This window comes from Dipodomys ordii, unplaced genomic scaffold, assembly GCF_000151885.1.
Source record: "Dipodomys ordii isolate 6190 unplaced genomic scaffold, Dord_2.0 Scaffold13, whole genome shotgun sequence".
In the NCBI taxonomy this organism is placed as follows: Eukaryota; Metazoa; Chordata; class Mammalia; order Rodentia; family Heteromyidae; genus Dipodomys; species Dipodomys ordii.
Genome location: NW_012267229.1, coordinates 11,120,783 through 11,136,757, shown reverse-complemented (window position 1 = coordinate 11,136,757; position 15,975 = coordinate 11,120,783). Strand labels below are relative to the sequence as shown.

At 50.4% G+C, this 15,975-nt stretch overlaps 1 protein-coding gene across 1 annotated transcript in view; it reads left to right on the top strand.

The window, feature by feature from the left end:
- Positions 1-267: 267 nt before the first annotated feature.
- Ebf4 (early B-cell factor 4) overlaps positions 268-15,975 on the top strand; it is a 61,851-nt gene continuing 46,143 nt past the window's right edge. Inside the window, 6 exon segments of the mRNA XM_013010793.1 lie at positions 268-404; positions 10,088-10,244; positions 10,489-10,552; positions 10,728-10,783; positions 12,406-12,479; positions 13,425-13,493. Coding sequence (XP_012866247.1) covers positions 268-404; positions 10,088-10,244; positions 10,489-10,552; positions 10,728-10,783; positions 12,406-12,479; positions 13,425-13,493 — 557 coding nt within the window.

Below are 15,975 nucleotides of genomic sequence, written 5' to 3'. Positions count from 1 at the left end.
CCGCCCGCCAGCGCTCAGGCCGCGGGGGAATCCCTCCATCTCCCCGCCCCGCGCCCCAGGAGGGGAGGGGACAGCGCCGGCGCCCGCGGACCCGCTTTCTCCGAGGGAGCGCCCCAGAGGCGAGCGCGCACGGAGCTATCCCGACCGCGCGCCGCGCTGCGCTCCTGGAAGGCGCCTGGTACCGTCGGGTCGGCTGAGCTGCGACACTCACAGCCTCGGCGGGACTCGATCCTGGGCAGTGGGGGCGCCCACCAACTGCGCGTCCTTATGTTCCCTGCGCAGGACGCTCTGCCCCGCGGCGGGCTGAACCTGAAGGAGGAGCCGCTGCTGCCGGCCGGCCTGGGCTCTGTGCGCTCCTGGATGCAGGGCGCCGGCATCCTGGACTCCAGCACCGCGGCGCAGAGGTAAGCGCTCGACGGGAGCCCGCGAACTCGGGTCGGACCGCTCGGAGCCGCTCGGAGCCTTTGCTTAGCCTTGCTGAGGTGCTGGAACGGAGGGTAGAGGGAGCCCTAGCTCCGGACGGTCCTGGCGAGCACTCCAGTTCACCCTGTCCCAAGCGTCTATGCCCTAGTCTCTTGAGCATCTGGGGCGGGCCGGGGCGGGGCTTCTGCCTCCACTCCGGGCTGTTCAGGCTCTGCTTTCTGACAGTCGCCAACTGCGGTCCAGGGTTTAGGAGGAGGAAGCATCCCCTCTGTCTGCAGACCCTGAGCCATGACCCACAGCTACCAGCCGTCTAGGAACGTCCAACCCCTCCTTCCTGGGCAGTACCGATTCCTCAGCTTGTCCAATTCCACGGCTTTCTGCCAAGAAAGGCAAGAAACCCTGCCCCCTTCTTCCTTTCCCACGCCCCTCCTTTCCCACGCAGGTCCAGAGATACAGCTGGGGGATGAAGAAGGTAAAGAGACAGTGGGCAGTCGGCGTGGCTGGACTGACGGGTTGGGAAAGGGCTAGGGCTCCGCCTCTCTGACAGGTGTCTTTTCGGATCTCTTCTGGCTCGCTATTTCAGAGTTCTAGGCGGGACCAAGGTGGAGATTTGGATGGGAATTTGAAAGGTTAATGGACTTTAGCCCCTACTGCGCTTGGGACCTGGAGCTTTTTATAGCCTCGCCTTGAGAGTAGGGAGGTTAGACACTATGGGGACTTCGGTGTGACTGGCTTTAGGGAGGGGCGGAGTCTGCTGGGGCAGGGTAGGCACTGGGCTTCCGGAAAGTCTGCCACTGCTGTCCAGCAGCTTGAAGGGATTCATAGGGAGCTATCAGGGTAGACTAGGTCTGGCACATCTAACTACCCAGTCCTGTCCAGGGATACCACTGATCGTGCTCACCAACCTCACCCAGTTAACAGACACCCGGGGTCCTTCATGCGCCACTGAAACTGTTTCTGCGAGCTTGTCTTTTCATGACCATCAGGAGAGAGCCCTGGGGAGTGTCTGGAGCTGAGTCCTCCTGGACAAGAAGGGGTCTTGCATGAATGGCCATAAGTTTTAGAGTGATATAACTATATTCTAGAAAAAAAACTGGACGGTGGAAAACTAAATCCCACCCATCTTATACAAACTACTGTCTGCGTTCTCTTGTGTCTCCTTCCCTCTTTTCTTCCCATTAGCTGGCTTTTTCCTATGTTGTGTTTACAAGGCTGTGTGTCATGCCTGTTTTCCTGTTGGTTCCGACTTTTTCTGTAACTTGAGAAGGTCCTCAGGAGTTGCTGTGGTGTCTCTGAAATTGAATGTTCCCTTTTCTCTCTGACCTTTCCCCTCTGTGCCTGCCCAGAGCCAGCAGGTTGGATGAGAATGTGAAAGAGATGGTGCCCTGTGGCCCAGGTGCGGTGCAGGAAGCTTTTGGGGATGAGGCTGTGGCCCCCTCCCCCATCTAGGACTGTACTACCAACAGTGTTGTCTGTAGGGACTGGATCTCCAGAGCTGCCTCACTGGAACTCCCAGGGGTTTGTAGTTTTAATAGGGAGATTTCTTCAGGCTAGGACTGTTTGTCTCCAAGTCCAGGAACTTTCTCTATCTCAAGGCCCAGACTGGGATCCGCCATATGTTTGATCATTTATCTTCCTGGCTTCCAGAGAGGAAAAGCTCCTCATTACTCCTCATGTTTCCCCACACTGTCATCCCTCCCATTTGAACCTTCTTTAGCTAGTCATTTACTCACATCTTCCCATTACCAAACTGCAAAAGGAGCATCTCTGTCCTACCACCACCTCCCTAGCTTCATTCTCCTGTTCTTCTTGGAACAGAGTTGCCTTTGCTGTCTTCCTTGCCTTCATCCCTTGGCCACCTGGTTAAAGGTGCCCTAGACCCAGTCTCGGTGCTCATTCCTTCATAGCTGGAAGGATGACTGCGTCTTGGTTTCCGACCTCAGCCTCCTGGCCTAGTGCCCCCACTCCAGCTTTTCACCCCTCCCCCAAACCATCTTCTTTGCACTATGGATCAAAGCCAAATCTCCAAAGTACTTTTCTCTGATCATATCTCTGCCCTGATTAAACTGAAAGTGACCCCCAAGCCTCTGCTCTGTGTCCCCATACTGCCTCAAGAAACTGTGCATAGCTGCCTAAGGATGTTTACCATAAGCAGAGACGGCAGTCTCTGTCTGCCCCACTTCTTCCTGGACAGTCACCAGTCAATGCTTATCACAATCTGATGCCAACCTTCTTTCTCAGCTTCTGTAGATGTGGCATTCGGTGTAGGAGAATCAGCAGGACTGCCAGTAAGTCCTAGCTTTAATCACTCCCCCTGCCCTCAGCACCCATATGTCCACTGAACAAAATCTTAGCAGCCTTCAAGACCCCCACTCCGCCATAGCACCTGCTCTATCTGTGCTCTCCACCTGCTTAGTACTGCCTAAGAATGCTTACCACAGAGCAGGCTCTGCCCCGCCTCTGCCCATTCCCATCTTCCTGCAGAGGACAGATAGCAGTCTATTCATCCCAGTGTCCACAGCACACAGGACACACTCAGGCAGTTCTGGGTATCCATTCCCTTTGGCTTCCCCATCTTTACCTTGGTAAGCACCAAGAACCAAGCACCAAAGCAGCTATCTCCCCCTAATCTTATAATTTAGCCTTTTCATAAATGCCAGGGTTTAACAGAAGGCAGGTAAGGAGGAAAAGGCTCAGAAGGCTTGGTTAAACTGGGAATGGGAGGATTGCCAAGAGAAAGAAAGGTTCTGAGCAAGAAGCTAGGAGAGAAGAGGGTTCTTCTCCCTGTCCACCAGTGAAAGGAAGGCTGGTGGCAAAGGCTTCCATCTCCCTGTCAGGGTCTCCCTACCAGCAAAGCCTGCACAAGGATCCCTAGTCACTGTTCTGACTGCTCCTTCCCTGAATAGGACTTTATCTCGTAGGCCCACAGGCACAGTCCCAATCCACTCCCCAGCCTCCCTTGCAGTCCCAAGTGCTGCTAAGGGCAGCTCAGTGGCAGCTGTCTTCTCCCGATGTGCTTCCCAGACTGAGACCTCTGGCAGGCCCAGGCCAGGCCTTTCCCTGCAGGAGACCCCCAGAGAATCCCTGGCCAGCCTTTTCCCATGAGCTAGTCACAGCACACAAGCAGGGCCCGGGAGAGGGAAGCCAGCTGGGGCTGCCTTTCCTGTAAGCTGCTACAGGCCAGCCTCCCTGCTAGGAAATGCTTTTGTTTGCTTTAATAATTGATAGCCAGCCGCTCCTCAGCCTGGGACCTGGCAGCCTGGTCTGCGGGTAGGTGGTAAGAGGGTGGGCAGAAGAGAAATGGGAGGGGGTTAGGCAGTCTGGAGGTAGAACCGAGGGAGAGAAGACCAAGCTAGCAATCCTCTTTCTCTCTCCCACCCTATAGCCTACAAGACCTGGGCCACTGAGCCTCGGACAGATACTGGGAAGTAGAAACAGGGTACCTGGAGCCTCTGTACCCCAGTCCTCTTCTGTCATTAGAACCTTGTGCATACAGGTGCTGTGCAGCTGCCTCTAGCCACCTGGCCCTCCTCACTTCTCTACCTGCATGGTTGGGATGGGTGTGCTACTGACATGATTTTCTCTAGTCTGTGACACAACCAGACACTAGCTGAACATATGAGGGACTAGGCAGCACCAAGCCAATAGATGGTGGCTGGGAGCAGAAATGCCAAGTCCAGTGTGATGATCATCAACAGTCCCAAGGGCCCAGAGAATGCCTGTAGGCCAGTGTGGGCACAAATGGGATGCTTAGAGAGATGGAGGATGTGGAAGAATGGAACAGGGGACTTGTGAAACCATGCCAGAGTGTCAGGAAGAGAGGCTAGATTTAGTGCAGAGAGACTTTGGGGGAAACTGAGACCTGGGATGAGATGTAGGAGGTGTTTTTTTCCTCTCTCTCTCTCCTTTTGCCTCCTGATGGAGGGGGTGGTGAGCTTCTTTCCATTGCTGATGGCTTCAGCAATGGCTTATGCCCTTACCTCGGCAGTCCACACTTGAAAATGGATCAAAGTGCTTCTCAGAAACTTGGGCTTATCAAAATGGGCAAGAGTTAAGATTTGGTGGGAAGCTGGCACTGGAAGCTCACATCTAGCTACTCAAGAGGCAGAGTTACAGTTTGAAGCCAGCCTGAGTAGAAACATCTACAAGCCTCCATCTCAAAAGAAATAGAAAAGAGCCTGGCTGGAGGCATGGCTCAAGTAGTACAATACCAGCCAAGCAAGCATCTGGAACTATTTTGAGGACTGAGTTCAAGCCCTGGTATGGGGGGTGGGGAAAATGATTTGGTGTGAAGAAGGAAAGGCAGAGGCTCCAGGATACCTTGTCCTCAGGAAGAGGGTGAGGGGCTGGCATGGTTGTTATTAAATTGCTTATATCTACAGCAAGCATGTGATGAAGGATTTGTGTGACATAGGAATAGAGAACAGAGATGCAAGGAAGACTTTGTGTTAGAGAGCCTTGGCAGAGTCAGATTGCCAGGAAAAGAGCTCTGGGCATCTCCAGGGACCTGCTGGGCAGTGTCAACAATAACAGCCAGACAGAGTAGTCCCCACTATGTCCCCACATACATCCCTGTGTACTCTGAAGTAGAAACAGTCTGCATGGCGATCCTTGGGGTCCACTGACCCTGGACTCCCAGCACAGTGCTCAGGAAGCCTGGGCACATCTATGCTTGAAACAGGTCAGGTTTCCTTTCAACAACAACAAAAAAAATGTGTGCAGAAAACAATTTCTGGAGTCACAGATTCCTGGTTTATCTGAGGACAGAAAATGGGAAGGGGGCAAGTGGAGCACAGTAGAAATACAAAAGTGATTTTTTTTCCATCCCAACTTTGGGTTTTGTAGTACTTGTACAACCCCCCCCCCCCGTACTACTCAACATCCTCTAGAGTTGAGAGGAAAGCATTTTGAACATTGTGTCTAAATCAATCTTTTCAAGAAAGTAAGGAAATGTGTAATTCAATTTTGGAGGCTTACGAAAGTGGTTAATGTGGCTGTTTTTGTCACTCAGATGCATTTATCTTTTTTAAAAAAGGCGCTTATGTGGTACGCTTTGTTTCCTAATGATGCTAAGTGAATGAAATGTCTCTGAATTATGGGCTCCAGCAATACGTATGCTGGGTGGGCCAATGCTCATTCACAGTTGTTACAACTTGGATCAGCCAAGCAGTACTCAGGCCCTTGGGGCTATAGCTTGGCTGGCTTCCTCATAGCCCAGGTGGGGGCAGGCGGGGGGGGGGGTCTAGTAGTTGGAACCCAATCCATGTTCCTCCAGGACCTTTATTAAAGAATCTGCTTGCCATTGCTGTAGGGCTTGTTGAAGAGGTCACAGCTTGCTCTGCCCATATGCTCTCTGGCTGTTGGAAGTTTGGGGAGCCAGAAGTGCTGGAGAAATAGCCATCATAGAACTGGGGGGACAGACTGGAGTCATGAGACTCCTGCCCCTCTGGTGAGACATTCATTCTATATCTCTCCAGAGCTCCTCTGGGGATTGAGCATAGTTTGTCCCACGAGAGCACTTTGAAAATGCACCCTTGATAGTCTCTGTCTTGTCTTCCCCAATCCCTGTTTCCTGGAATCACTGCCCAAATAAACTGTTGGTATTTGAATCTTTGTCTCAGAACCTTCTTCTAGGGGAACCTAGAAGAAACACTTGCTCTCCCAGCTGTAGGAGGAAGGGGCTGCCTTGATTCTCTTTTTCCTCTCTACTTTAAATTTGTTTGTTTGTTCAGTGCCAATATTGGGGCTCAGACTCAGGGCTTCTTGTCCTTACTTGGCCTTTTTGCTTAAGGTTGGCACTTTTCCACTTGAACCATACCTCCATTTCCATCTTTTTGCTGGTTCATGGGAAATAAGAATCTCACAGACTTTTCTGCTCAGTTAGCTTCTCTTCTTTATCTTCGATAAAGAATAAAGAACACATACTACTAGACATCTTGGAGATACCCCCCCCCCACACACACACGCACACACTCCAATGGTGGTCTTGGATAGTTTCTACCTTGGATACTACAGAACCAAAGACATTGGCCTTTGTCCACAGCCTTCTCTCTAAGCTAGTCTGGGAGCAGACAGCAAGCACCTCACTTTTCACTTCTCACAGGTGTGTATCCCCACACACCTGTGCTCACGATGTGCCCATCAGAACTCAAACCACTGGATATCTCCTAAGTCACTTGAGTGCATCTCTTTCTCTCCATCCTTTGTTTTCTTTTCTTATTACCAGAGCATCAGCTGCTCCCAAAGGAAAAAGAGAAGAAAAAAATCTCTTCTCCTTCCTCCCTATGAGGCTTGAAGTTCTATTCAACAGGTGTTGGCATCGCCTACTGTGGTTGGAGATTCAGGAACCTTGGGGCAATCAGAGAAGGAAGGCCTGGTCTAGCCTGCCTGTATTTTCCCTTGCTTCCTTTTCCTTCCGTTAGGCTGCTCCTTGTGTCACTCTGTGACTTGTCCACAGGAAATACTAGAATGTCTTTAGAGCAAACTCTGTAAAGATTTTGATTTCTTCACACGTCCAGCAAGGATAAGCATCAGATCAACAGGAGATGTTCCCAGGCCTGGAGCAAGGAGCAGCCCAGGTGTTCAGAGGAGGTCTTGCCCATTCTGCATGCAGGCCTCCTGCTCTGAAGGGGCTATCATTAATATTGTTTTGTGTTTGGCCATAATAATGAGCCTGTCCCAGTGATGTAAACTAGACATTGCTGTCCTATGAATGTGTGTAAGTCCAGGATGGTGATTGTGTCTCCTATCCACTGAGCAGTACAGGGTAGGAGAGAGGAGCAGGATAATGTTCTAGGTTGCCTCAGGGAGGGTGGAGCTGTGGAGGCAGCTGGCAGGGCGTGTGAGATGGTACAGCCCCTGCCTGCCTGTGTTCCCACTCAGCATCAGATACCTGGTCACAGGACCCCAGGGGAACCAGTTTTTCTCCCCTACTCTCACCTCCTCACATAGGGAGGCCCAGCAAAGGAAGTTTGGCTTCAGGGTTAGACTAGACTTCCCAGATCTGGACTCAGGAGGCTAGCAGGAACCAGAGTTTCTGCTAGGTCCAGCCAGGACCCCAAATTGCCTGATATTTGCCAATGGAGAGGGGCCACATGGGAGAAAAAGCTCAGGCCAGCATCACCACCAGTTTAGGATTTGGCCTGGCAGTGCAAGGGTAGGAAGAATAAGCTGAGTGGTCCAGGGGATTTTGTTTTCTCAGCATCCTCCCTCTTCTGCCAAGGCTTTTCTCTCTCAACTCTCCTGAGTTGACTGAAAACCTCCCAGGCTCTTCAGAATGACAAAAAAAAAAAAAAAAGGGCATAGGTGATCTGAGATTGCTTTACAAGGTCACACCTCTCTAGCCTTCCCTGCCACTAAAGTGGTCCTGGAACCAGTTTCTGGTCAAGTTCAAGCTAAGCTGGCTGTGGGAGAAGGAGGGAGGAGTTCAGGGTTGGTGCCTCATTAGCATATTCATCAACAGTAATCAGGGACCTGCTGTGATCAAAAGCCCTCTTTGGGCTTCCCTGCCTCTCAGCTGGTTAGGGAAGGGAGTGGAGGGTTGGTCAAGGCCTCTACTTGAAAGACTGTAGCCTGGCGGTGGGAGGGATTGGGGGGTTTGAATCTTTAAAGAGGAGGGGTGCTGCAGGTGGCCTCTCCCCCTTACCTGAATAGTTAGGCAAAGACCGGTCACTTCTGCCTCCTAAGTCAGTATTTTAATGGCCCATGTGGCTCCCAGGGAGGGACATTGTAAGTCCCTCATGTTCGTAACACTGTAGATACTACAGCTTAGCATGAAGCCAAGGCAAAGAATGAATTGATTTTAAATTATACAGAGAAAAAAATAATAAATGATATAGAGGAAAAAAGTGAAGTAGCAATGAATTTGACAGCCATTGTCACAATGGAGTGCCCCTTATGTTTCACAAGATAGTTTTCTTTCTCCCCTCCTCCTCCTCCTCCTCTTCCTCCTCCTCCTCCTCCTTCTTCTCCTCCTCCTCCTTCTTCTTTTTTTGTGTGTGGTTGTGGGGCTTGAACTCTGGGCCCGTCCCTCGGCTGTCCCTCAGCTCTTCAGCTCAAGGCTAGTGCTCTACCACTTGAGCCACAACACCATTTCCTGTTTTGGTGATCAGAGTCTCACAGATTTTCCTGTCTGGGCTGGCTTTGAACATGGTCCTCAGATCTCAGCCTCCTGAGTAGCTAGGATTACAGGCGAGAGGCACCAGCGCCCGGCTATCCCTACTTCTTTATTGTGTGTGTGTGTGTGTGTGTGTGTGTGTGTGTAAGCGCACGCGCGCGCGCGCTTGTACTAGGGCTTGAACTCAAGTCTTGGATACTGTCCCTTAGCTTTTTCCACTCAAGGCTAGTGCTCTACCAACTTGAGCCACACTTCTACTTCTGGCTTTTTGGTGGTTAATTAGAGATGAGTCTCATGCACTTTCCTGACTGGGATGGCTTCCAACTGTGATCCTCAGATCTTAGTCTCTAGAGTATCTTGGATTACAGGCGTGAGCCACAGGTGCCAGCTAGTTGTTTTTTGTTTTGTTTTGTTTTTTTCCCTAACCTGGTGACATCTTTCAGGGGGAGTGGGGAAGGCCTCTACCACTCTGTCTTGTGTCCTGGCTTTCTCTCTGTGAATTTCCTCCCCTTCAACTCATTTAACTCTGGTCCAATTTGTTGTGTGTGTCCAGAGATGACACACTACTTGCAGTTCAGTAGAGACCTAGTACATGGAGCCTTGTTCCCTTTCAGTTTTTTCCCTGGCCTTGGTTCCATGCATGGTTTCTGATTGAAGAAAGCCTTGGGCCAGACTGAAAAGTTCTCTTGCCAAAGGAACCTTGGTTGTCTTTCTCAAAGTTGGAGGCAAGTCCTCTACACCTGGGGGACTGTTCCACATATTCAGCCATAGTCTAGGGTTTCAGTCAGGCAGACTTACAACCTGGAGCCAGTTTAATATCTCTGATAGTTTAATGGACATCATCACTTCCCAGACAATGCCACAAGCCTCAGCTATCAACTGGCATTCAGTGGGAAATATGTTCCAGAACCTCCCAGCTATTCTCTAATGCTGTAACAGGTGATCTCAGGGACCTCTGGCCAAGATGGATTGGTTTATAACTTAATTTTGACAATTGGCCTGGCACCGGTGGCTCACACCTATAATCCTAGCTACTGAGGAGGCTGAGATCTGAGGATCATGGTTCAAAGCCAGCCCAGGCAGAAAAGTCCATGAGACTCTTATCTCCAGTTAACCACTAGAAAACCAGAAGTGGTGCTATGGCTCAAATGGTAGAGCGCTCACCTTGAGCTGAAGAGCGCAGGGATAGCGCCCAAGCCAAGAGTTCAAGCCCCACAACCAAAAAAAAAAAAAAATTGACAATTGGCATTTCAAAATGTGGAACCCAAGGAACTGGCAGTACAGCCTGACAGGATGCCTTCATACAGCATCTGCTGTGCCCTTGTTCCCAAAGGGCGGGTTGGGGTGACCCCAGTGCCGGAAGGGTCTTTCTGGAACTGAGTTGGTCCTGGTTAGGGTAAAAATCCCATCCAATTTTTTTTTTTTTGGCCCACACTCATGACATGTTGGAGCCCAGGCCTCGCCAGCCCACCTAGCTGGCCAGAAATTGTGGGGTCTTTCTCAGTAAAAGATCCTTCCAGTGGTTTTCCAGTTCCTTTCTTCCTGCAGTGGTGTGGGCCTGGCACGAGCACACTTTGAGAAGCAGCCCCCTTCCAACCTCAGGAAATCCAACTTCTTCCACTTTGTGCTGGCCATGTATGACCGGCAGGGGCAGCCCGTGGAGGTGGAACGCACAGCCTTCATCGACTTCGTGGAAAAGGACCGTGTGAGAGGCTCATGGGCTCCTCTGGGACCTGCACTGGGATGAGAATGGGAGGCTTTAGGGACATCCCTCCCCCCACCCCCCTGCACACACACATACTGGGGCAGATAAGTGGATAGATCATGAATGGTGAAGGGTGGGTGAAAGACTAGAAGGGAGGGAAAGATAGCAGGGTTAGAGAGAGGGGTATGGGTGAAGGAGGTTGGAGTGTCTCTGAACACCTGGGCATCCTGTCTTGTCTCTACAGGAGCCAGGGACAGAAAAGACAAACAATGGAATCCATTACCGCCTACGGCTGGTATATAACAATGGTAAGTGAAGGCTGCTGTCCCTTCTTGACCTAGACCCAGAAGATGTCTGGCTACTGCAGCACTGTGACACACAGGATGCTCCTCACCAGGGCTGGGGAAGGGGTGGGGGTGGACTGATCACCTGAAGGCGCAGGTGCTGCCCTGACAGCAAGATCTCTCCACCTTCTCACCCCAGGACTTCGGACAGAACAAGACCTCTATGTGCGTCTCATTGACTCCATGTCCAAGCAGGTAAGCCAGCCCAGTGGATGCTTAGGCCTACTTCACTCTCTTTTCAAGCATATCCTGTCATTCCCAGTGAACATTCTCACCCCTATCCTAACTCCCCAGTGCCTCTCTACCCTCCTAGCCTACCTCTTCCAGCTATTGCAGTAGGGTTGTTACTCTTGCCTGCTAGTCTAAAAAAGACAGTATTTGTAAAAGACACCAGCATAGGCCATGTGTCCTTAAGCATGCTAGCCTATGATAGGAATTTAGGTGCATGTAGTTTATTGGAGCAATAGGAGAGTGAACTCCTTAGTAGAAAGGAGAGTCAGGGGAGCTGGGCAGGAAGATGCTCAGCAAACAGGCAGTCTAAGGTAGACTCCAGCCTCAGCCTGATCCTCAGGGAGCTCTAGAGAAGGAACCAGAGTTGGCCAGTGAAGTGAGGAGGCCAGGTTTTTTACACTCTGGATGAGTCAGTTATCAGTGAGGGGCCACTGCTAAGGGGAGTGTGTACTGAAGAGGAAGTTTCCATCCCCTGAGAACAATTCTCAAGTGAAGGCCCTTTGCTACCAATGCAAACCACAGTAGGGGAGAGACATAGGTTCAGTAAAGGGCTCTATCTAGGTGCTGGCCCAAGAGCTAACATTGTAGACTCTCAGAACCTGGCTGATGTGACAGTCACAGAAAGCAGGCTCAGGAGCCAGCATAAATAGCTTGGAAACAGAAACCTCCATTAGCTCTGAAGGATTCTGCAAGGCCTGTCCAAGTCTCTAGCTTTTCAGAAACATTACATAGGCTAATCAGGAAGGTGCTGCGTTGAAATGGGCCTGATCAGTGGTCCTGGAATATAAGGCAGCAACTTCAGCATTCCTGAACAGACAGAGGCTTCTAGCAGCCTCCATCCAATCCCACTGCAGGGGAAGAAATATTTCGTCTCCAGAAAGCCCAAGGTCACGGTGGTAAGGAAGGCAGGACAAGTAGAAGCATGAGTGTGGAAGAAGCCCAGAGTAAAAAGGATTCCACAAATGGAGGAAGAAAATTGGGAGGCCCAGAGAAGGCAGTTTTGGAAGCTCATTTTTTTGCTCAGGGGAGCGAGGGGCTAGGAGATTGGGGAGTAGGGGATCCAACAGTCCAAGGACGTGACAGGCCTGGGCTGGGAGCTGAAGGGGAGGCAGGAAGAAGGGGTTGTATGGCCCTTGGATTTGATTAGACATACACTGGTGACAGAGACAGAGGCTCACTAGGATCAGCACAGAGGATGCTAGCGGAAGGAGGAGCATGATACCATGTGGGGAGAGAAGCCTATCAGCCCCACTGGCCTTGATCCTAATGGTGTGGAATCCATACAGGCCCCAAGCCTAGAAACAGCTACTTGCAGACAGACTCAACTGCAGACCTCCTGCTGTGTTGCCACCTTGGTGGTGTTCCTTGTTTGGGGGAAGGGAGTTCTCCTCTTTCTGGGCAATCAGGCTCCAAACTCCTGCTTTGCACTCCTGGGCTCTTCCAGAACAAGGCAGCGGGCATGACCTTCTGTGGGGGCAGGGCCTCCCCTCAGTGTGGGGTATGTAGACACAGGTGCACCTCTGTGTGCCACCTAGACCTGAGAGGAGCCTCCTCCCCTCCACCCTGAGCACTTCCCCCTCCCCCAGGCCATCATCTACGAGGGGCAGGACAAGAACCCTGAAATGTGCCGAGTTCTCCTCACCCACGAGATCATGTGCAGGTGAGCCCCATCACCCCTGCCTTGTTCCTTTGTGAAGATGTGGCTGCAGCCTCCTCTGGGCCCTGCCCCTGCTCCTGGGAGAAGATTGGGGCGGGGAGGAGTGAGGAAAGCGTGAGATCCCTGGGCACAGAGCTGATGGAGGAGAGGGTCCTTGAGGCCCCATTAGCCTGGCCTGTTTATGTGTTTTTGTAAGACAAGCCTCCTGTGGTTACTGGAAGCTTAACTATAATAAAGCTCTGGGGAAGGGTTCACTGAGGGGGCGGGTGGAGGGAGGGCCTGAGCCAGCCAGCCAGAAGCCCCTCCCCCTCCCCATTAGCTTAGAGCTACAGGGAGGAGGGCACCTGAGGGCAGATCTCTGGAGAGCAGGTCTCTGGAGGGCAGGGTCAGGATGGAGTGGTCCCTCTTGGCTCCCTCTTCTCCAGGACCCCAAGCCTGGCTTTTCCTACAAGGGCTCCAGGTGTCCAGCCAGTCACACAGCACAGACCCCCAGAGGCAGCTCCTGATAGGTGGAAGGAGACCAGGTTTAGAAACCTGTGGTCGGGAAGGTAGCCCCCTTTGGGGAGAGAGGATGAGCCTGAGGGGCTCCTGGGGTGGTGGTCGTGTGGTGTGCTGAAGACATGGGCAGGATACTTTGCTATTCAAGAGTTGCCTACTTATCATTTGAGCTCTTTCCTATGCATAGACAGTGTTTCCCAAACAGTGAGAGAGACTCTGCCCGTGGTCTGCCCTTTCCCGAGGACAATCTGAGCCTACTGTGGAAGCTGTGGAGGTCTGCAAGGACCCTCCCTGCCTTTGTCCCCCAGACCCCTGGGAGCGAGCCCCTGTGCCCAGGCCTTTCTCATCCAGAGACAGGACTTCCATACCCTAACTCAGGCTGCTCTGGCCACCTTCACACTAGCAGTCTCTTTCTGTACCTCCCTCCCTCCCCCCTTATCTTTCCTTCAGTCGGTGCTGTGACCGGAAGAGCTGTGGTAACCGGAATGAGACGCCCTCAGACCCAGTCATTATTGACAGGTACAGGCTGGGGGAGGAAGGCCTACAACTGCTGTGGAGGTGGGCTGGGGTCAGCCACGGGAGAAACTGTGAGCCACCAGGGAGGTAACTAAGTTCCCTCAGGAAAGGAGCTAGGAAGACCAGGGGTGATGTAGAAGATAGGTGGGAGGAGGGGGGAGAGAAAGTGGGGAGAGAAAGGGGGGAGGACTGGCTTGAACAAGTCTCAGCTGCTCACTGCTGTTTTGACCTCTCTGAGGGAGGAGAAGCTACTGGAAAACTTCACTGAGACAAGGAGGATTCTTGGCAGGGTTCAGTCATAGGCTGTCAGGATGATGCTTGTGAAAATGCGTTCTCCCCTCCCTCCCACCACCAATTTTTAACAGTATTTCCTTGTAAGTAGGGAAGTACAAAAATCCAAAGGATCAAAGGCATAAGTAATGAAATGGTGTAGCGTATGCTGTACACACTCTTTTGCACTTTACCTTTTTTTTTTTTGGCAACAATATACCTTCAAGATGGTTCCATATGGGAACATAAACAGTACCTTATTCTCCTTTTAACAGAGAAAACATTCACAAGATGCAAAAAAGTCAAGATCTTTAAAAGGACTGACAGGAAATGCTTTCCTCCTCTGCTTCCATCTACCACTTATTTCCCTCCAAATAAGATAAGCACCCATTGTTTGCAGTTTTTTATGTATGGGTCCTGAAATACTCCGTGCCCATTCAAGAAACTACAGATAGAAAGTATGCCCCCACTTTTTGAGACAGTCTTACTGTGTAATCCAGGCTAGCCTCAAATCTGTGACCCTTCTGCTTCAGCCTTTCCAGTGCTAGCATTAGAGGCATGCCTACAACATCTGGCCTTGGTATAGTATTTGTGTACCTTTCTCTTTATTCTCACATTCTAAACACATTCATCAGTCCTATTCTTTTTCTCTGAGAAACATGTCTGAGAGCTTGTATCAGGGCACAGAACTCTCCTTAGTCCTTTTTGTGACTGTGGAAGATGGTATTGTATGAATAGACTATGATTTCTTTAACTGTTCTGCTATTGTTGGATCTTTGGGCTGTTTTCTGGGATGCAAAAAATGCTATTGTGAATTACTTTATCCATGTATCATTTTACAGCTGTGTAAATTTATAGGAAGGATAGAATTAAAAGGATAATTGTTAGACCAAAGGATATGTGCGTTTGCAATATTGATAGTTATTCCCTTTGAACAAAAAAGCTAAGGGATAGCACCCAGGCCCTGAGTTCAAGCCCTACACACACACACACACACACACACACACACCTACTAAATATCTAGGAGGAAATATTTAGGAAAAGTAAACTAAAAACAAAAGTATAGATCCCAAGGGAACAATTAAGGCTGCAGATAGAAATTTGCAAAGGTTACTTTTTAAATTTATTTTTGGTGCCAGTCCTGGGGCTTGAACTCAGGGTCTGGACGCTGTCCCTGAGATTCTTTTTGGTCAAGGCTTGTGCTCTACCACTAGAGCCATCGTGCCACTTCTTGTCGATAGAAATTTGAAGGAATAAGATAATCCAAGGAATGAATGCTGATCGAAAACAGAGGAAGTCTGAGAATTGAATCCTGGGGTGCCACGTGTTTAGAGACGATGCAGATGTGGACCAGCAAAGGAGAATGAGCAGAAATTACAAGTAATAAAGTGGGAAAGCAGAGCATCATTGAGCCCTGGAACTCACATAGGAAATGTTTCTAGACAGAAGAGTAGGCGATTGCATGATAGAAAGACGCAGAACTGACCAGTAGATTTAGCACTGTGGAGGGTATTGGTGAGAAGAATGGCTCAGCAGAAGCATTTCAGTGGATGGAAGGGCAAGAGTCTGCTAGGATGGTGTCTAAGAGAAAATGCAAGAAGAGAATTTAGAAACAGCACACAGGGGACCTCTTTCCAATTATATATATAGATATAGATATATATAATATATACATAATGTTATATATATATATATATATAACATTATATATATATTTTTTTCTTTTTGGTCGGTCATGGGGCTTGAACTCTGGGCTTGGGCACTGTCCCTGTGCTCTTCAGCTCAAGGTGAACACTCTACCACTTGAGCCATAGGGCCACTTCCGGTTTTCTAGTGGTTTATTAGAGATAAGAGTCACACGAGTTTCCTGCCCAGGCTGGCTTTGAACCGTGATCCTCAGATCTCAGCCTCCTGAGTAGCTAAGATTACATTTGTGAGCCACCGGCACCCAGCTACCTCTTTCCAATTTTATACTTTGATTTGAAGGGATCCAAGGGTTCTAGGAGCACGATGTAAGAGCAAGAAAGATAGCCGGGCGCTGGTGGCTCACGCCTGTAATCCTCGCTACTCAGGAGGCTGAGATCTGAGGATCGCGGTTCAAAGCCAGCCCGGGCTGGAGAGACCGTGAGACTCCTATCTCCAATAAACCACCAGAAAACCGGAAGTGGCGCTGTAGCTCAAGTGGTAGAGCGCTCGCCTTGAGCTGAAGAGCTGA